The 20501-nt window shown below is 43.7% G+C and overlaps 3 protein-coding genes across 3 annotated transcripts; 2 read left to right on the top strand and 1 right to left on the bottom strand.

Annotated features, from left to right (window-relative positions):
• Window positions 1-4263: 4263 nt before the first annotated feature.
• Window positions 4264-7377, top strand: LOC308093046 (myocilin-like). The gene is made up of 3 exons (XM_080439253.1): window positions 4264-4947; window positions 5794-5892; window positions 6215-7377. Exons 1-3 carry the CDS (start codon window positions 4467-4469, stop codon window positions 7006-7008), a joined length of 1374 nt encoding a protein of 457 aa, XP_080295379.1. The 5' UTR covers window positions 4264-4466; the 3' UTR covers window positions 7009-7377.
• Window positions 7378-9260: 1883 nt separating this feature from the next.
• LOC308093053 (polyisoprenoid diphosphate/phosphate phosphohydrolase PLPP6-like) lies at window positions 9261-13790 on the bottom strand. Its single transcript, XM_080439262.1, has 3 exons — window positions 13433-13790; window positions 12123-12325; window positions 9261-10107 (listed from the first exon to the last, which is right to left on the bottom strand). Exons 1-3 carry the CDS (start codon window positions 13729-13731, stop codon window positions 9698-9700), a joined length of 912 nt encoding a protein of 303 aa, XP_080295388.1. The 5' UTR covers window positions 13732-13790; the 3' UTR covers window positions 9261-9697.
• A 1514-nt stretch (window positions 13791-15304) lies between these two features.
• LOC308093205 (peroxiredoxin-6-like) lies at window positions 15305-19847 on the top strand. The gene is made up of 5 exons (XM_080439461.1): window positions 15305-15552; window positions 17210-17366; window positions 17551-17700; window positions 18204-18350; window positions 18730-19847. The coding sequence occupies exons 1-5, from the start codon at window positions 15461-15463 to the stop codon at window positions 18856-18858; spliced, it is 675 nt and encodes a 224-aa protein (XP_080295587.1). The 5' UTR covers window positions 15305-15460; the 3' UTR covers window positions 18859-19847.
• Window positions 19848-20501: the final 654 nt, after the last annotated feature.

The following is a 20501-nucleotide window of genomic DNA, read 5'->3' on the forward strand; positions in this document are numbered from 1 at the left end:
GGAGAGTGAACCCTAAAGTAGCGAATTGTTTTTTTTACAGGTTTGTGTGACAATACTTGCAGTCGGAACAGACTCTCACTTTGTCACCCTCCCTTTCTTTCTCAATCGCCACGCCAACCCACACTGTACATGTACATACATGTAAAGTCTCAGCCTCAATGACATAAGTACTAAAGTAGTCTATATGTTGACCCTATATAGAACAGTGGTTCTCAAACATTTGAAAATATGTTGTGCCAGGGAAACCATAAGAGAAGATTTGTCAACATTTTGTCACAACTTAACACATTTAGCTGGGGACCCCACTTGCTGCTGCTGTAGAAGGACACCTCAGTGGGGCCTATTTGTTCATGTGAGAGATCATGTTCAGGGGTGCCAGTACTGCTGTATGTTTCAAGGCCACTCCAGAGTTCATTATGCAACGTTTCACACCTATAATGCACGTCTGGCAGGGTTACATGTGCAAACCACTGGCTGTTCCTCAAATGAACAATGTTTTTCGTAAACTAAATTCGCTGCCAGCTGCCACCATGTCACTAAGTGATACTGAGCATAGGTTAGGCTACTGATGTTGTTCACTTTGATAGCCCATCAATTGTTAATTATTTCTTTCTTTCTTTCTTTCTTTCTTTCTTTCTTTCTTTCTTTCTCTCTGTCTGGCCGAAATCTGTGCAAAATTATCATGAATTGCATTAGAATAATTAATTCCAAAATATCATAAATATCCATTCTGGGTGGACATGTATCCCAATGACTCTTAATTAACATTCTAACATCACAAATGATTCTCCACTTTTAGTCACTGCTCTGCAACAGACCCATGGTGACCTTGGTAACCTTTTCTTTTATGTGCATTACCTTTGAGCCTGAAGTCACTTTTTGTAAGAGCAGGTGGTTCATTTTTCCAGTTGTAGTGATCTCATTTTGGAATGAATCTCGCTTGAGTGAATGATGTGTAAACAGGAGAAGAGTCAAGCATTTTATTTTCCACAAGTGACTATACCCTTGTGTCAGCATTCAGCAATCATGCTGTTTCTCTCATCATCTGTTTTGTTTTTCTTCTGCAAATTCCTCATAGTTATTCTTCATTTTTCCTCTTGTCATCATAGTATATGTAATATTCAACTATGACTTCTGTGTGTTTTATGTATGGGTGGATGTGTTAACCTATGTGTAACCCTAACACAAAGCCATCTGTATCTGGAAAGTTTTTTTTTATTTGTTCTGTATTTGGATTCAAACTGCAATTGGAATGGGCATAAACCTGAAGTTAGTAAAATATAGCCTAGATAGAGTACCAAAGTCTGTCATCAAAAACACACTCCCTTGGTCATAAATAAATGTTTCCAACTTTCCATAAATAAATCCCATAGATTTTTTATCTGTAAGAATTGTGTTCCAAAAATAAAAACTGAGTCTGTGAGAGAAGGGTGAGACGTGAGGTGCTCATTGCCAGGTAACGACACCGCCGAAGACGCCAACCTTTCTCACTGGCTTAATGGCACCAGCACATCTCAATGGCGTTGGTATAACGGTGGATGTCAGGGGGCGACAAAGCTGCCACTGGCTTGTGAGCCAGCCGATCATTAGTTCTTCTAAAAGAGTATCTGCTGAGTGCTGACAACCACAATGATCACTGGCAGCCACCACTTCGCATCGCCAAGCGTGCCCGGCGGCATGCCACCTAAGGGATGTGCCAGGTTACCCCCCCCCCCCCCCCCCACAACAGAGATGGACCTCCAGACCTGATCCAAGTCCAGATGGTGGCCTGACTCAACAGCTGGTCCGACGGCAAGATGGCTGTCCACCTCATGCTGGCATAGGAAGGCAGGCACTACAGACACTGTCAGACCTTCACCCAGAGGAACAAATAAGGTATGCCACCCTATTACTCACAGTGGGCCAGCCTGTCATCAACGGCCTGCTGTACAGCCGATGGCAGGCGCCCGAGGAGGGAAGCGAGTTACAACAGCTCCAGGTGCCCCTCTGCCTCCGCACTAAAGTGCTCCAGCTGGTCCATGGCTCACGTGTGCGTGTTTGACCCATCACAGAAGAAAAGATTCTCCACAAAGCTTCATAGCAAATAGACTGGACCAAGACCATGTACTGCTTTGGCCAAACTCTCTGATATGGTCTATAAGGTGTAGCTGGAGGGAGAACTCCTTTGGGACCGGCTGGCGCCTTACCGGCACCTCACCAGCACAGAAGAGAACCAGGGAGATACGGAGAGGACGCCCCCCACACCGGATGACCCTCACACAGCCAACTGGGCCTGGAAATGGAACGAGGCATCTGCCTTGTTACCTCCCAGCGTGGGCTACTAGGGAGTGGGGGCAGTTAAATAACTCTCAGGTGGGCACAGTGGTGTTCCAATGTGACAGAAACTAACTTTCTATCTTGGTAGTGTCCCGGGGTGTTACAATGTGACAGATACTGACTTTCTAGCATGCCTCGGGACATTCACCAACACTTTTATTGTCGTGTTATTGTTCAGTACATGTTGTTTTTGAGCCAGGGAGCACTCCCCTCCCCTTGTCTATTGCAAGGTGCCCTTAGTTGGAGCTATTTTTATAAGGCAAAAACCTGCAATAAAATAGTTTCCTGTATTAAGTTGCCATGACTCTTCTCCCTTTCTTTGCTAGTTATTATAGTGGTCTGGAGAGTTGACCGTGAAAGAATGGTGTGTCTAAAGCATGTCCCCCCCTACCCTTCATAGACAGAAGAGAAGCTGGGACAAAGTAAAAGTGGACGCCAGAGTCGTAAAAGAGAAATGCACCGCTTCAGAGGTGAAGGCACAGAGGGATACGGCTGATTTTCCACAGTGTGGAGGGAGATAGGCTAATCGTAAAAGTCACTTTGTGGAACCAAAACATAAACATGCTGTCCTCATTGCTTCTGGGGAGGAAATGATCAAGAGGAAGCTACAGGAGACATTGGGATAAGAGTTACCAGTTAATGACAGATACAAATGGCCTTTACTTTCCAAAGGACCATTGTAATGGTTTTTGCTTGCAGTGGGCACATGTGGTGGGTCCCCGGTTCAATTCCCGGCCGGCCGGACCATTTGCTGTATGTTACTGTCTTACTCTGTGTTTTCCTGTCTCTCTACACTGACCTATCTGAAACAAAGCTTATACAAATGCCCCTCCATCAGTCCCTTTCACGTACCAATAACATGCGCGCACATGCCTGCGTGCATGCAGTCACGCACGCACACGCGCACGCGCGAGGCAGGATTGGCGTACAAAGCTGTATTGCCCAGTTGTTAAAGGAAACAGGGATCTTTTAAGCTTTACTATTCCATCAGACTAGAGGTCGTTCTGGAGCCAGACGAACTGGAAGAAGAGATGGAACACATGTTGGCCACAAGGTCTCAGCATGTGAGGAGAACCCACGAGGACGATTATTAAAGTTGTCTTGCTGTGCTCTGGCTGAATCAGATTGTAGTCTCCTTTGGACTACACGCGTTAAAGTGCCCAGTCAAATTAAAAACCTTAAAATCCCCGTTCTGTATATGGGTTGTCGCGTGGCAACAACTCACGTGAGGATTGTGGAAAGTATAGGTTTAAAGAGGAAGAAAGGAAGATCGTACCACATCCCCATTCTCCGCCAGGCAGGCGGGGCAGCCTGCCCTCCTACGCCAGACATCCTGCCCAGCTGGCATGGCAGGTGGGGGAGAGAGTGTCACTGTGCCTTCAGGTGCACACAGGTGAGCCATGTCGCTCCCATGCTTTTTGGGCCAAATCCTGCAAAATCTTACACAAACACCTGATAGCCAGGTCACTAATGCCTATAGGGACTCGTGGTTAATCACACGCTGATTTAATAGTGAAACTGGTATTTAGGGAGGAAGTAGAAAGGACAGCCACTCTCGTTTTTTTTTTTGCAGCTGACAGGCAGCGGACACATTAAGAGATGCTCTCCAGTCAAAACAAGCTGCAGACATTCCAACTGTCGAGACACAATAAACGAAAGGTATCCACAGGAAAAAACAAACATAAAACAGCGTGTTATTCCACTAATACTGTCTGATATTCACCCTTTGCCTGTCTGGTGCAGCTGCATCATCAACCCCCTCCTCAAAACATCGCATGGAAATGTACACACCCTCATCATCAGCCCCCTGGCTCTCCTTTTCCCAAACACAGACAGCCACGCTCCTTGTCCCCTCCCACTCACTGACAGTTAACTATATAAATATCCTGCTCTTCAGCAATACTGGAATTCTGACACTAACCTGGACTGACCACAGATACTCAGATAAGTGACTGAACAAAACAAAACACAAAAAGGCAACAAAAGGATGTTTGTTAGTTTTCTTTGACTTTAGGATTCAAGAAAACTGTTATTTTCAAAGTCTTTTGAAGTTTGACAAGTGCAGACAGAACAGGGGAAAAGGAAACCGTTCTGTCAAGAAAGCGTGCATTATCTTCATCATCATCATCTAGTCGCCGTTAATCTCCAGGATGTGGTTCCAAGTTTCTCTGCTGTGTTTGTGTTGCCTGACGCTGGGCGGCCGCAGCCAGACTCAGGACAGAGCCTCCTTGCTCCGTTCCAACGACCGCAGCGGAAGATGCCAGTACACCTTCACTGTCGCCAGCCCGGAGGAGTCCAGCTGCCCTGGGGCGAGCGGCGGACCGGAGATGCGGGGCGCCATGTCCCGCCTCACGCTGCTAGAGGCCATGGTCAGTCGGATGGTGGAAGACAGGGCCACTGGGGCGGCTGCGCCCAAGGATGAAGAGGGTCTCCAGGAGGCATACTCTCAAATCATGGGGGAGAAGAGCGAGCTCCAGAGGGATAAAGAGCAACTGAACAGGCAGGTCCAGGAGCTGCAGAAGAGGGTGGACCAGCTGAGCCACGAGGCTGAGACGCTCAAGCACAAACCCTGCCAACAAATCTCAGGCTCTGGGCTAGCTCAGCATGAACCCAACCAGACACCTGCCAGTGGTGAGAACACCAGTAACTAAAGGGGAGGTACACAGTAAAAGCCTCAGCGTTCATTTAACTCCAAAGAGTGTAGAAACGGAACCAAATGGACCTGGCTCTGTCCATAGGTGTTTGTGTGTAACACTCTGTTTTTCTGTGTACACAGTACACACCAAACTGATTAATTCATTTTAGCATAGAAAAGTCAGTCCCAAAGCAATAATAGATAGATTTATCTATCTACTGCCAAAAATGAACTTCAACACAGAATATGTTTTATTCTTGATAAAGTACAGGGATTGATTTTTTATTATATTTGCTATAATGGCACATGTTGTGGTACTTTTTGATGTATAGTGTATTTGATAAATGTTCAGTGACGTTGTGGGGGGCTATGTTAAGTCTCTGGGGGGATGTGAGGTTAAGGTCAGTTAGCTCTCCTAGGTTGAGTAAGGGGATTGGAATTTACAATTTGGGTACTTCTGTTACGGCTGTGCCACTCGGGGGCGTGCGTGGTCATTTACCGGAATGCCACAACGGGGTTCCACAGAAACCTGCTGTGCTGTCAGGCCAATCAGGCCCTTTAATGTGGTTAGTTTCCTACTGACTCACTGATTACATAGCGGCTATGTATCCATCCATAGGTCTACTGCACTTATGATTCGCTTTACAAATTACTAGGTAGTTTACACTTGCTGCTGCAGATCCAAGTAATTTCATACATGATTTCATAGTGTGTGTTGTGTACTCACTTCTCCTTTAGTGTTTCTCTGATTACTACTGTAAGTGCATATTTGTTGTTGTTGTTGTTGTTGTTGTTGTTCTAACTAACTAATCTAACTGTCAACCTCTCTCTGTGCGTACAAGACCCTGCCTATACCAACGGTGCCTTTCAGGAGATGAAGGCAGAGGTGACAGAAGTCCCAGCTTCCCGTCTCATTAATGAAGGAGATCATAACTTCACAGGTAACGTATGAGTTCAAAGCATAACATAATGCCGCTTGTTGGACACAAATTCCTTTTGTTATGGTCATCCCCAGTGAGACCCAAACCTTTACCCCTGGTAGTAGTAGCATGATCTAACCAACAGTATGATACTCAGAAGTCTCCACAGAGCTAAATGTTTACCAAGCAGTATCCTGACCTTCCTCTGTTCGTATCAAAAACACTTTTTGATACAATGAAAGATTGACAGCTGCAACTCCTGGACATTTCAGTCCCAACTCCCACAGATGCCACCCTAAAGGTTGACTATTTAATAAAGGCCTCTGTTTCCCCCTGTATCCAGGCTGTGGAGAGCTGGCATCAGTGGGAGATCCTGTGGTACACAGGAAGGCTGACAGCATCACGGGGAAGTACGGAGTGTGGCTCCAGGACCCGGAGCCCCAGGGTAACGTCTACACCAACAGAACCGTGTGGCGCATCGACACGGTAGGCAAGGACGTCCGCCAGCTCTTCGCTTACGAGGACATGGAGCAGTTCTCCCGTGGCTTCCCCATGAAGGTGCTGGTCCTGCCCGAGCCCGTGGAGAGCACCGGGGCCACGCTTTACCGCGGCTCCCTCTACTACCAGCGCAGACGCAGCCGCACCCTGATCCGCTACGACCTGGCCTCCGAGGGCCTGGCGGCGCGCCTGGACCTGCCCCACGCCGGCTTCCAAGGCCAACACCCTTACTCCTGGGGCGGCTACACCGACATTGACCTGGCGGTGGACGAGCAGGGCCTGTGGGCCATCTACAGCACGGCCATGGCCAAGGGCGCCATCGTCATCTCCCACCTGGATCCCGAGAGCCTGCAGGTGAGGAAGACCTGGGAGACCAACATCCGCAAAAACACGGTGGGCAACGCCTTCATGGTGTGCGGCCGCCTGTACACGGTGGCCAGCTACACCTCTCCCAACACCACCGTCAACCACATGTTTGACACGGCCACCGGCGAGAGCCGGTTCCTCCATGTGCCCTTCAAGAACAAGTACCGCTACAACAGCATGGTGGACTACAACCACTCCCGCAGGAAGCTGTATGCCTGGGACAACTTCCACATGATCACCTACGACGTGAGACTGGGCCGGGTCAGCAGCTAAATAGGAGGATACGAGAGAGAGCGAGAGAGAGAGCGAGAGAGAGAGAGAGAGAGAGAGAGCGAGAGAGAGAGAGAGAGAGAGAGAGAGAGAGAGAGAGAGAGAGAGAGAGAGAGAGAGAGAGGAGCGTTTACTGGACTATATTATGTCAAACCACGTTGTTCTGAGAGCACGAGTGGATGAGACAGTCAAATCAATCTCTGCATTAAAATCATGGTGAAGCCTCTATATTTCTGTTATTGGCTCACTAGGGTACATAGATTTTTTTCCCCCTTTTTTATGTTTACTTTTGTCTGTAAATAGGATGTATTTTTAACAATAAATGTTCCCTTCTCCCAGAACAGATTTAGCTATGATAGAACCCTCTATGATCTCAGTAAATAAAATCTATGCCTTGTTTATCCTTTTGTAATTTAACATGGTGCAATATTTTCTGTTTCCAAATAAATATGTAAATACAATTGTTGTGTCTTTTTTGTTTTCCTTGTCTTTCTTTCTTTCTTTTATTTTGGATAGACTGTATCACAACTTCAAAGTATATGACAATTTATATTTCATGCTATGGCTCTGATAGTAGAAACATTTAGTAAAGAGGCGTAGAAGTATACTCAATACAGCTTTTCTGCTGTTATGAGGCGCCATCTATGGACCACTGGCTGCATCTACAGTCTATACAGTATAGCTACTAGCTACAGTGGTTCAATGACAGTTTGTGAGAACTTAACAAAACCAAAATCATTACGATTATATGATTATAACAATTGTACACAGTTAATTAAGCATCTCTAAGAAAGACATTTAACATGATGGGTTAAACCAGGAGTGGGGCAGACATTTGAGAGTGATCAACACACATAAACACTATAAGAAGCTGTGGTGGAAAGTAACTAAAGTACATTTACTCAAGTACTATTTGTACAGTACAATTTTGAGGTACTTACTTGAGTAAGTAAATTCTTCAGTACTTTATACTTCTACTCCATAGCATCTTTGTGGCAGATATTATACCTTTTTACTCCACTACAACAACAGTTACTTTCTAGATTAAATTATTATTACAATACATATATTGACCGCTTAAGCCCTATTTTATACTTCGGCTATTCGAAGATAGCCGATCTACAAGCGCACCCCGCGTTGCATCGCCATGCGTTGTGAGCTTGTTGGTCTGCTCTTTTCAAACAATTTGACTACTTTTAATTTGGTACTTTAAGTATATTTTTATGTCAATACTTCTGTACTTTCATTCAAGTAACATTTTGAATTAAGGCATTTTACTTGTTGTGATTTCTAGTATTTTGATATTGTGGTATTGCTACTTTTACCTATAAGTAAAAGGAAATCTGAATCCTTGGTCCGCCACTGGTAAGAAGAGATGGGGATGAGTTATAATGAAAGTCAGGAGACTCGGCAGCAGCTGATGGAAACTTTGGTTAAGTGTTGGCTTGATTTGTCAGCCGCCCACTCACACACATTTATAAACTTTGAGCTGTGCCAGCCAATTACAGCACCACAGCAACAACACTTCAAAATCAGCCTATAGTTTCATCCCCCTTTAAAGGGGGCATGAAGCCCTAGACCAGTGGTTCTCAAAACCTTTTAATTGCAAAGACCCCGATAACACTGAGGTCTGTAGCTCTCTGTAGTCACAGACCTGTACGGGTCCATTTGGAACTGCCCTATGCCGATTTAGTCATTTGGTTTGACCTTATAGTACACTATGATGTACCCACAGACAACTACTGTCAGTGGCACATTGGCACACCTAAATATAACACATTCATTGTTAATTTTATTAGCTGCAACTTTATTTTGTACATCATGGTGTACTATAAGGTCAGCCTGCCATGTTTTTTAGCCTTCTATATTTTTAACCTGTACAGGAAAACAAAGTACAATCGGCCTAGAGTTGCATGCCCTGTAACCGCTTAAGCACTTCATTGTAAGACAAACGGTAAAAAGAAATTGCCAATATACTGTACAAGCTCACAATGCATCGCATAGCTCGTAGATCTGCTATTTTTGATAGTGTTTTGACAGTGTGTTTTGACACAACACTTACACATACTGAGCCACAATCTCACCATTATGCTCTCTCTGTCTTTCTCCGATTTCAGTGAGCCTGTCGTTTTGTCAAACAGGATACTTTTTGCTACAATCAAGTAGTTGACAGGTGTTTTTTGTCTGAGTTTTTTTCACAGACAATATTTCCTTTTTGAACAAAACTCCAAATGTATACTATATGTTTGATAAATAAATCACTTTTAATTGACAGAGTGAAATGGGCTCCAGATACTGTAGCTTTTGAAAGCACTACATTCAACAGTTCATGCAACGTGGTATAAAACTCATCATCATCTCATCAAGAGCACTATCCCAATTACACACACACACACACACGCTACAGCTTTCCCTTATGTCAGCCATTTCCAACCTGTGGGCCGTGAGGATATTGCAAGTGGGCACCCAAATAATTGGCAAAAACACTAAGATTTGAATGACAATATAATATGAATATTAAAAACACATGTTTCATTGATCCAAGTCGGAACGCAATCGATTTGACTGATCATTAAAATAATACAAATGTTACGGGTGGGCCACAAACGCTTTCGATATCTCCAAGTGGGCCCTGATCCAGAAAAGGTTAGGAAAAACAGCATTATGTTATTTTGATGTAATATTGTCATCCTCAGGGCTTCCTACTTCTCCCCACACTAGTATATAAACTCTCTCCCAGCAGCATGAGCAGGACGTCCTGCATGTGGTTCCATGTGACCCACAGCCTCTCCACCAGGCTGTACTGGCAGTACCCCATGGCCAGGCCAAAGCCCACGTCCGTCACATAGTGTCTGGCCAGCAGCAGTCGGGACAGGCTGACCAGGGCGGCCCATCCTAGCACCAGCACGCGCATGGAGGACGTGTCCACCAGCCGAGCCAGGAGGAACCGCGCGCACATGGCCGCCCGCGTGGCGTGGCCCGAGGGGAACGAGTAGCGCTCCACGAAGTAGGTGGACAGGAGGTCCGAGCGGTTCTGCGATGGCATCCGCCGTCGAACCAGGGTCTTCACTATCCTGACGAGCAACACGTCCAAGAGCAGAGCTGTGAGGGGAAGGGAGAGCACACAAACAAATGATTGACACTTGCATTGTACTTTGAAGGGCCACCTCACCCATTCCACTTTACTCATGCTCATTATAAGATGGCACCATTTCTGTCTATGCGCTCTGGGTCTCAGGTTAGGGCCGTGGACAGTTCAGAAACCCGCCTATCAGTGACATCGTCGGTTGTCGGGTTTGGTAAACAACTTTTCAAATTTGTTTTTTTGTTTTTTGTTTTTATTGCAAGAACAATGGATTCTATTTCAGCATGGTAACTTTCCAGGAAGAGAAAGGCTTCTATTAGCTTGGAATCCCCATCGATGATGCCATTGGCTCCCCATAGCCCACCAATGAGATGCGGAGTCAATAGACAGAAATGGTTCCATCTTATAATAAGCATTATACAAAGATAGGGTTAAAATGGGTTAAGTGGTCCTTTAAATATCAGAGCAAATAATTGCATACTACAAATAATTGCATCCCATTTAGAAATGTGCTCAGTGTTCATTTAACTCAGACAGCGTCGTACAAATGGAACTATACACACGCTATATAAGTATATACATAATTCTATATATAGATTCTCTGAGTTAAATGAACACTGAGGATTGTGCTGTGTACAATAGGCCTCTACTTTCCACAATAGAAAGCCATCATCCTAAACATTCCATTTCTGAAATAGCTCTTGCACATTACAATAGGAAAATCTAATAGGACCCATCTATGAGAGATCTCAGTCAACAAAAGTAATCCTTAGCGCAAAAACATCACGGGGGGGGTTACATGCATTCTGAAAGTCCCCCAACCGAACTAATCACTCAGTGCCTCTTTGTGTCCTGTCAGTGTCCAGGGGTGACAGTGACACAGACGGGAGAAAAGTTTCCATGGCCGTGTCTGGGCTGTGCTCTGAGGCCAGGAGCTGTGTGGCAGCTGCTGGGGACTAGGCTGACTGGAAACCGGGTGGAGGTGGAGGTTGAAGCATATTTTTAACTAGTTTTAACTACATTTGTGTGAATTCATCCTGCTTTAGCCTCTTCTCTTATGTTCAAATGTTTAGGACATGTAAAGTAGGACATGTCATTTTCCAATCTCTTTTGTACATATATATATTGTTTATGACATTATTGTGTTAATTTTTGTTATGCTATGTTGATGAATTTAATGCATAGGATAGGACCACAATGGAAACAAGTCCCCAGGACTTTTTTTGTGTTATCCTTTTAGCTTTTATAATGTCTTACTGTACCACGTGCTGTTTACATTTCTGACTAATAAAGTATTCAATCAATCAATCAATACAAATTAAAAAATATATTATTATGTGGGCATGGCTAAGTAAAGGCCATGATATCAGTTCAAAGGGTTTGCAACAATTCCGAAAGAATAGAAAGCCGTCATCCTTGGGTCCTTGAGGAGGTTCTAGGGGGTCCCCAGCAAAACGACTTAATATAGAATCAAAATTAATTCACACTTTAACATTGGCTATGTAGTCGGGCGTCTCTATGCGAACACAAGGAGGGTGACATTGGCCACTGCACATACTCCTATGGGCTGGGGCGACACCTGTCAGCAGGGAGTGTTGAGCGAGAGGAGTAGGACTAAAGGCCCTACGTCCTCCCGTTGGAGGCTCCTGCACTGGCAGGTGAGTCAGTTGTAGGATACAACAGCAGTGACAACACAGAAATGTGTGTGTGGAGGAATTAATTGGCATAACGACTACATCGGGGAGAAAAGGGGGGTAAACAATTCTTGGCTACTCTAAATAAAAAATTAAAAAAACATTGGCTATTTGGCTAAAATAGCAGATCTACAAGCTCACAACAACAGCAACAGCTTATCTGCTGTTTTCAAAACATATTGCAAAAATATGATATTCCTGTAAAAAAAAAAATTGCGGTCCCTGGCACAAAATATTTTCAGATGGGGGTCCTTGGCCAAATACTGTACATATTGATTTGGGGGTCCTTGACATGACAGCACTTTATAACAGATCATCACACACACTGAATCTCTCACCCAGGGCCAGGTTCAGCAGGACCTCCTGCTCCAGGACAGTGTGGACACGCAGCAGACTGTACAGGGTGCCACAGAGCCAGGGGACCACGTGCCCAGACAGCTCCACCAGGCGGACCAGGGGCCGGATGCTGCCCCACGGAGACTCCTCACACGCACACACCCCGAGGCGCTTGGACAGCCACACGTCAATGGCCAGCAGGAACCTGAGAGTAGGCCAGTCACAATTATTACATGATCGTCATGATGCAGATTTGCCCGATATGCCACCTATACCCGCATATCTGTATAAATACCTCGAAAAAGTTAGTGACACCCACAGCCACGAAACTAGAGGGAGCGTAAACAACAATCTGGTACCACCCACCCATAAAACAAACATGGGTAAATTCTCCTTCTATAGCACAGCCACCAAGGAATGGAATAGTCTAACCCCATCCCTCAAAAAATGCAGTTCGCTGGGCTCATTCAAAACAGCCCTAAAAACCCATCTTTCTGGAGGCCGAAAGAGGAGCTAGTACCAGTTTCCCTGTAGACAGACGACCCCCCCCCCTCCTCTTTTGTACATATTTTGTATTTCCTCATGCTTTTTTTGTATATAATTTTTATTTTTCCATGCTCCCCCCCCCCTTTTTTTGTACATATATTTTTTAAATGCTTTTTTTGTACATAGTGGTATTTTTTCTGTATTATCTGTATTTTCATGTTGAACTGTTTGGTTGCTACTATATATATGTCTATGAAATTAACTCAAGGACCCCAACGGAAACAAGTCCGCAAGGACTTTTTTGGCCAGACCTTTTAGACAAAAGCATTATAAATGTAACTGTGTTGTTTTACATTCTTTTGCCTAATAAAAATTTCAATCAATCAATCAATCAAGTCTAATCACAATATATTTGAGATAATCGCATTTTTTTTTTTGCATAATCGTTTCCATATATTAGTTCATATAGTTTCAAACATTTTCAAAAAGTAGAAAGTAGTAGTAATAGTAGAAATAGCAGATCTACAAGCTCCCAATGCATCACCATGCTATTTGTTATGAGCTTGTAGATCGGCTATTTCCACTATTAACGTTTTCTTTTAAAGTATAAGGTTATTAAATATGCCAGTGATTTCTTTGTATATTTAAGTTATTTATCATATCTGCCCATATTTGTAACTTCAAAACTTATAAAAGCCAAACAGAAATGTTATTTTTATTCAGGGGTGTTCAAATACAAAAACACAATTAAATCGTTAATCGCAATTATTTGTTGGGGACAATTAATCGTCACATAAAATGTCATAAAAATCGTTGACAGCCCTACCTAAGAGTTATGATGAAGATGGACCGGTTCAACTTCAAGCTGAACGACACGTCCTCCGCTTGAGCTCCAGCGGTGAAGTAAGAACACGCGGAGCTCCGCCGACGCGCCGGGCACTCAGAGCCTGACCGCTGCCGGACTGTGAGGTCAGATCTACCGTTGATGGCACTGGAGGAGGAGACAGTGGGTCCACCACTGGTTCCACACATACCTGCACCACGACAACTGTTCCTTCTATCCCTCGGGGAAGTCATGATGTTCTCTTGAAAAGAGTTCAAAGTACCCCAATAATCGCTCTTCATTTTTTTACTCCAAGCCAGTGATATTATTCCTTTTGATAAACCAACATCTCCAACCTTCACACACGCACACCGCCTGGGCACAGTGGTTGAAATGACCAATTTCATTTGGGACACTGGTAGGCTCTGGTCACATGATGGGGGCCACCGGGCCAATGAGCTACATCAGAACACAGATGATGATGATGATGATGATGATGATGATGATGATGATGATGACGAACGATGATTATAATGGTAATAATAATAAATGATGATGATGATGATGACGACGACGAGGATGATGATGCCTAAGCTGCAATGCTTGATAGAAACCAGGTAATAGGCCATATAATAACCTTCAGACATTTTAATTGGCTCCGCAATGGGCCCATTATTGATTGAAATACTTGATTGGCCTTGCATTTTAGTGCATTTTTAGTGCATTCCACTGCATTTCTAACCTGGCTCCGGAGTCAGGTTACTGCATTTCAGTGGCTCATGAAATCAAACACAACAGGTTATTTGTATATTCTGGATAACAAAGGGGACTGTATTCAATTATTGGCAAATATTGCACTATAGCCTACGCTGCAATTATCTAGTTATACTAGTTCCTTGGAGATGTAATTAATATAAAGCAGAAATTATCTTATAAATAAACACTCTTCCTCAGTGCCCACTCGATCCTGTAGCCACTGTGAGCAATTCTGCCTGCATAATAGTATACAGACTTAGCCTTGAATCAAGAAAGACTATCATAGATGTATTTTATCGATTTTCACATTTGCATATCTATGATGGTCTTGGGCTTCACTGGACATCCGCCCAAAAAATCCACATTTCTCTGAACATGTACAAATGCAAAATATAAGGTGCTTACCCGGCAGCCCCGGATGTTAACTCGGCATTTGAAATCTTTGTGCAATGTATTAGTCCGTATTTTTCAATAGATATGTGTTTTAATCGTCTGTGCCTGAAAGCCATATTTTTCTTCTCGTTTACTTCCTGTTTACTTCAAGTGTAATTCCGGTTTTCACCGGATGCGCACGTCACTACTGCCCATTGAGGAATAAAGGGAACTTCCGACAGAATTCGACACAGACGGGATTAAAACACATATCTATTTAAAGATACGGGCTAATACATTGCACACGGGTTCCTAATGTCGAGTCAATATCCGGTGCTACAGGGTCAGCACTTTATTTACATCTTTTGTACATGTACGGAGAAGTACGGGCTTTCAGCGCGGATGTCCAGTGACAATTGGGGGGTAAAGCCCAAGACTATCATACTGTGTAGACTGTAGAGTCAGAGTGTAGATACGAAAGTAGGCTAGAAGTCAGACTAAATAATATACTATGATAGACCAAGGGTACTATCAGCTTATTTGTTTACCCTACAGCTCAGCCTACACTTGCCATACAGTGTATACTAATAGGCTAGGCTACTTTCACTTATAAATCTGAGCATGCCACTCCTTCCACTCCACCACTTCCACTGAGGGGTTCGCTCGCCATGGCATAAATAACATTCTTTTTGACAAGCCACAACTTCGTCTTCGCACTAGGGAGGAGTATAGAGTGGAAATAATTCAACCCACAGGTTCCGCTTGGTTTGCACCCCGTGACGTGACCTGTATGTTAATGTGTCATCAGTTATCATCATAATCTGGTCGGCTGGTGTACAGTAGGTAGGCTGTGCTGCTGGCTGGCTGACTGACTGACTGACTGACGGGTCGTTGTACGTAACGATGCCCGGCGTGCTGCTTGGAGATGTCTTTCCTGATTTCGAGGCTGAAACCACCTTTGGAAAAGTGAAATTTCATGACTTTCTAGGCGACTCGTAAGTATAGCGGCACAAATCCATAAAAGTCTTCTCAACGAGACCTTATTTGACTGTTGTAAATTACGATATAAAGTTGTGAATGTAGTTCCTGTTTAGTTGTTTCCTCTCTTCTGCTTTTTATAGCCTGCAGCAGCCTACTGACTGTACCCTTCTTGTGTACTGTATGATGATGCATGGATTTGAATGGCATGGCCTACAGAAGCCTGGTTATAATATAGTGTAACATGTGTTTTTAGCCAGCAATTTGCAAAAAACATTACATGTGCTGGCATGTAATTGTTGAGTGGTGGAAGAGGCAGGCTACATATCTTTTACTTAAGTAAAAGTAGAAATATCCTACCACAATATAGGCCTATAGATATACTACTCTTTTACAATTTAATTCCTGCATTCAAAATTTCACTAAGTAAAAGTAGATTACAAATATTAGTGTAAAAATATAGCTAAACACCAAAAGTACAGTAATATAGGCCTACTCATTATACAGGATGACCCAATTTAAGAATAATACAGTTTAATGTATTATAATTACTGATGCATTAAGTCTAGCTAACATTGCAGCTGACAGTGGAGTAGAATTATGTTGGCAGAAAATTGAATTTCTCAAGTAAAGCACAAAAATTGTATTTAAGTACAAAAAATTTAGTAAAAGTTACTTTCCTCTGTGGTTTTGGAATGAGAAACCTAGCTCACTCTAGCTTCATTGTGGAAAATCCATAGAATAATAGACTAGCACACGTACACATGTACACACACACACACACACACACACACACACACACACACACACACACACACACACACACACACACACACACACACACACACACACACACACACACACACACACACACACACACACACACACACACACACACACACGTACACACACACGTACACACACCCCACCACAGGCACACTTAAATGTAATTTATTGCCTACTTACCTGGTTTGATGTTTGATGTGAGAAGCATCAGGAAGTTTAATGAACAGCCACCACTATTGACACATTTAAGTGACCCACATGTGGCATCCATTCCTGTCAGCTTACGCTCATAACTGAATTCAGTCGTCATCATTTCATATACCAGTGGTTCTCAAAGTGGGGTCCGGGGACCCCCAGGGGTCCTTGAGAGAGTTCCAGAGGGTCCCCAGAAAAATTTGTTACGGTATAAAAAATCTGTTTAACCACTTAAACACTATACATTGGCTATTTGAAAATAAAATAGCAGATCTACAAGCTCACAAAGTGTTGTGATGTGAGCGTGCTGTGAGCTGGTAGATCTGCTATGTTCTTGAAAACATTTGATGGGGGTCTTGTATGGGGGTCCCTGGCTGGCACAAAATATTTTCAGATGGGGGTCCGCGGCCAAATACATATTCATTTGGTGGTCCTCGATGTGAAAAAGTTTGCTTTTCGAAGTTATACAACTATAAGATCATGATTGTGTCTGATGATGAGATGACAGATAACCTTGTTATCCTCCAGTGACTGTATTTACATGGACAATATTCAGAATTAATTCTACATACTGTTACAGGTTAATTCCACGGTTTCACCCCTCAAAAACAACAATAGAAAACTTTATGCGTTGACATTCCCTTTCATGTCTCTCCCTCACTTCTCGTTCTCTCCGTCTGTGTCATTCTCTAGGTGGGGGATCCTGTTCTCTCATCCCAGGGACTACACCCCTGTGTGCACCACAGAGCTGGGTCGAGCCTCCAGGCTTAGCGACGAGTTCCGTAAGCGGAAAGTAAAGATGATTGCCCTGTCTATTGACACCCTGGAATCCCACCACGGCTGGAGCAAGGTTTTTCTTTTCTTAATAATAAACATGTTTTAGGAAGATTTATTTTTAGCAGAATTATTTTTTTATTTTATTGTTTTAGACAAGAGATTGTAGAGACAGCGTATCAAATCAAACTGGGTGTCAAACTGGAGGTCATCGAAATTATGTGTTGGACATAATGGCCACATGTCTGTTTGCTAACTAGGACATCCTGGCGTACAATGGTGTGAAGGACGGGAGCTGTTCCCTGCCCTTTCCCATCATAGCAGACAGTAAACGGGAGTTGGCAGTGGCCCTGGGCATGCTGGACCCAGATGAGAGGGACAAGGATGGCATGCCCCTCACAGCCCGCTGTGTGAGTGTCCTCTCACACACACACATGCAGGCACATGAATATACACGCACAGACACACACACACACACACACACACACACACACACACACACACACACACACACACACACACACACACACACACACACACACACACACACACACACACACACACACACACACACACACACACACACACACACACACACACACACACACACACACACACACACACACGCTTGAGTCTAATTTATACGCCATGGTTGTTGCCAAAAATAGCTGATGTTCAAGCTAACAATGCAATGCATCATAAGTATAAATACAGTTTTAGACTCATTTATATAAACACAAACACTCACACACTAAATCTGTTTTGCTTATTTTCCTGGCAGGCCTACACTCTTTTGTGTTGTAGCCAGAATTATGAATTATGCATTATGCAAATATCAACCGGAGTGTCTGTGTGGTCATTTTGCCTTGTACCTATTTCACCATCCCCTGTGTTCTAATGTGTTTGATTGCAGGTGTTTATCATCGGCCCTGACAAGAGGCTGAAACTGTCCCTGCTCTACCCTGCCACCACAGGACGCAACTTTGACGAGATCCTGCGGGTGGTGGACTCTCTGCAGCTCACTGCCCACAGACGAGTAGCCACCCCAGTCGACTGGCAGGTGAGGAGGCCAACCTTGCAATCACAGTTATTTTTTATGTATTTATTGCCAGCTATATTTTCCACATGCAAGGAATGTCTTTGTGAATTATCTGAAACTTTCAATTCATTATTTGTTTTATTACTATATAATTAATTATTTAATTATTGCAACTATACCCAGGGATGTGCGCACTCAAAGCATTTGCACTTTGATATTTATGGCGTGTGTTCCTATATGAGTAACGGGCATCGTCATTTTGTGCATTTGCAACAACGTGGAATATTTTGTATGGGGCTCCCTCGCACAAAATATTTTCTGATGGGGGTCCAAGGGCAAATACATTTTGACATGAAGAAGTTTGAGAACCACTGCCCTATCTGTCTTGTTGACCCTGCAGGCTGGAGACAATGTGATGGTGCCTCCCAACATGCCCGAGGAGGAAGCTGCAGCTTTGTTCCCGGCCGGCGTCTACCACAAAGACCTGCCCTCAGGGAGGAAGTACCTACGCTACACACCACAGCCCTGATAACAGCTCCTCCTCCTACCACCATCATTAAAACACTTTTAAAAAAAAGTCATCTTTAAGCAACTACAGTAAGCGCCAATTTATAATTTGTCTTATGGTGAATAGCGGAGAAATAGATAATCTACAAGTTCACATGTCGTGATAGCAGATCTTTCGTGCCGTGCTATGAGCTTGTATATACATTTTTGAATAGCCAGAGTATAAAATGACACAGGTGCTTTTAATGGGTTAATGTCCTGGCTGTGGCTGAGCTCTCTCACTTTCCACTACGGGGCTCAGCTCAGCCAAACAGTACCTGTTATTAACTTCTCCATCACAAGCGTCATTCTTTTGTCAACAGAGGTGAATTATCAGTTGATATATTCTTTCAAATAAGTCATCGAGGGATTTCAAAGTATTTTAAGTTCCTTAAAAAAAGTTTTTTTGGAGTGCATGTTGTGTGAGTGTGTGCTGTGCCACTAGCTGTTGTTCTCTGAATGTTCTGGTTATGTATGTAAAGAGAGACGCCTTCACTCCGAGAGTCTGGTCGACTGACATCAGATTTGAACAAATAATGGTCCTGCTCAGACTAACTGGACAGGAAGTTGTATACATTCTCTGTGGTAGACGGACGTTTCTATTTTCACAATATTTATCTGTGTAACAGAGTCAAACTAAATGTAATGCCTCAACTCCTACAATTCTAAGTGCTTGTCAGGGTGGGGGGTCCCCAGTTCAAATATGATTATTTTGGGGGGTGACGCCCTGAAAAGTTTGGGAACCCTTGCCTTAGATGAGATGATTGATAAGTTTGATGCCACACAGACATGGCTGAGTGACTTCTGGCACGACTGAACAATTGCTGACTGAGGTGATGTTTGACTTACTGTACTTACTGTACATCTGCACAATGAATAAATGATTCAAATGAAGGAATTTACCATCTCTGCACGACCCTTTGTCTCTCTCACACTTCATCTTAAATCTGATAATGGCAGACTCCCCGTTCTGTCTCCTATCCTGTCCATCTCTCGCCTGGGGCGTCCCTATATTCTCCTGACTGACAGTATATGGCATCTTTCCACCGTCCCTAAACTCTCTTGACCAGAGGCGTCATTTCATAAAATACTTACATAAAATACCACTTAAGCCCGATTTCAAAAATAGAAAAAAAAAATCCGATCTACAAGATCACAACAATACATCGTGATGTGATGTGTTGAGGTTGTAGATCTACTATTTTTGCCATTAAAAAAATATTTTTTTCTATCGAGTAGTCACTCACATTCCTAAGCCAATCATTTGATGACTGGCAGCGGTTCCGGTAGGAAACACAAAGAGTCTCCGTTGTGTCTCCTACCGGAACCGCTGCCTACCGGTCCGCTGGTCAGCAAATTATTGGCTTAGGAATTTGTTTTGGGTGAACTATCCCTTTAAGTCACCTGACTGTGTCACAGTGAAGTGGCCTGTTCCCATCATCCCTAAAATGTCCTGTGTCATAGTCAGTGGCCTCTTCCCAGTTCTGCCCAGGATCAAAGGCAGTATAATCTCTTTACCCAGTAAGAGGAACGCCAAATCCCACACAGCTGAGGTAACAGGCCAGCCTCACAACTGTGCTAATTAATAGACAGAGAAATATAGTATTTATTTATTTATTCAACATC

This window comes from Gymnoscopelus braueri (genome assembly GCF_963280865.1).
Source record: "Gymnoscopelus braueri genome assembly, chromosome: 10".
Lineage (NCBI taxonomy): Eukaryota > Metazoa > Chordata > Actinopteri > Myctophiformes > Myctophidae > Gymnoscopelus > Gymnoscopelus braueri.

Coding starts and splice junctions, on each gene's coding strand:
- LOC308093046 (XM_080439253.1), top strand. CDS start 4,467: ATGTGGTTCCAAGTTTCTCTGCTGTGTTTGTGTTGCCTGACGCTGGGC. Junction 4,948..5,793: donor CAACCAGACACCTGCCAGTG/GTGAGAACACCA, acceptor TGTGCGTACAAG/ACCCTGCCTATACCAACGGT. Junction 5,893..6,214: donor AGGAGATCATAACTTCACAG/GTAACGTATGAG, acceptor CCCTGTATCCAG/GCTGTGGAGAGCTGGCATCA.
- LOC308093053 (XM_080439262.1), bottom strand. CDS start 13,731: ATGAAGAGCGATTATTGGGGTACTTTGAACTCTTTTCAAGAGAACATC. Junction 12,326..13,432: donor ATCTTCATCATAACTCTTAG/GTAGGGCTGTCA, acceptor GCCTACTCTCAG/GTTCCTGCTGGCCATTGACG. Junction 10,108..12,122: donor CCTGCTGAACCTGGCCCTGG/GTGAGAGATTCA, acceptor TTCCCCTCACAG/CTCTGCTCTTGGACGTGTTG.
- LOC308093205 (XM_080439461.1), top strand. CDS start 15,461: ATGCCCGGCGTGCTGCTTGGAGATGTCTTTCCTGATTTCGAGGCTGAA. Junction 17,367..17,550: donor CCCACCACGGCTGGAGCAAG/GTTTTTCTTTTC, acceptor TTTGCTAACTAG/GACATCCTGGCGTACAATGG. Junction 17,701..18,203: donor TGCCCCTCACAGCCCGCTGT/GTGAGTGTCCTC, acceptor GTTTGATTGCAG/GTGTTTATCATCGGCCCTGA.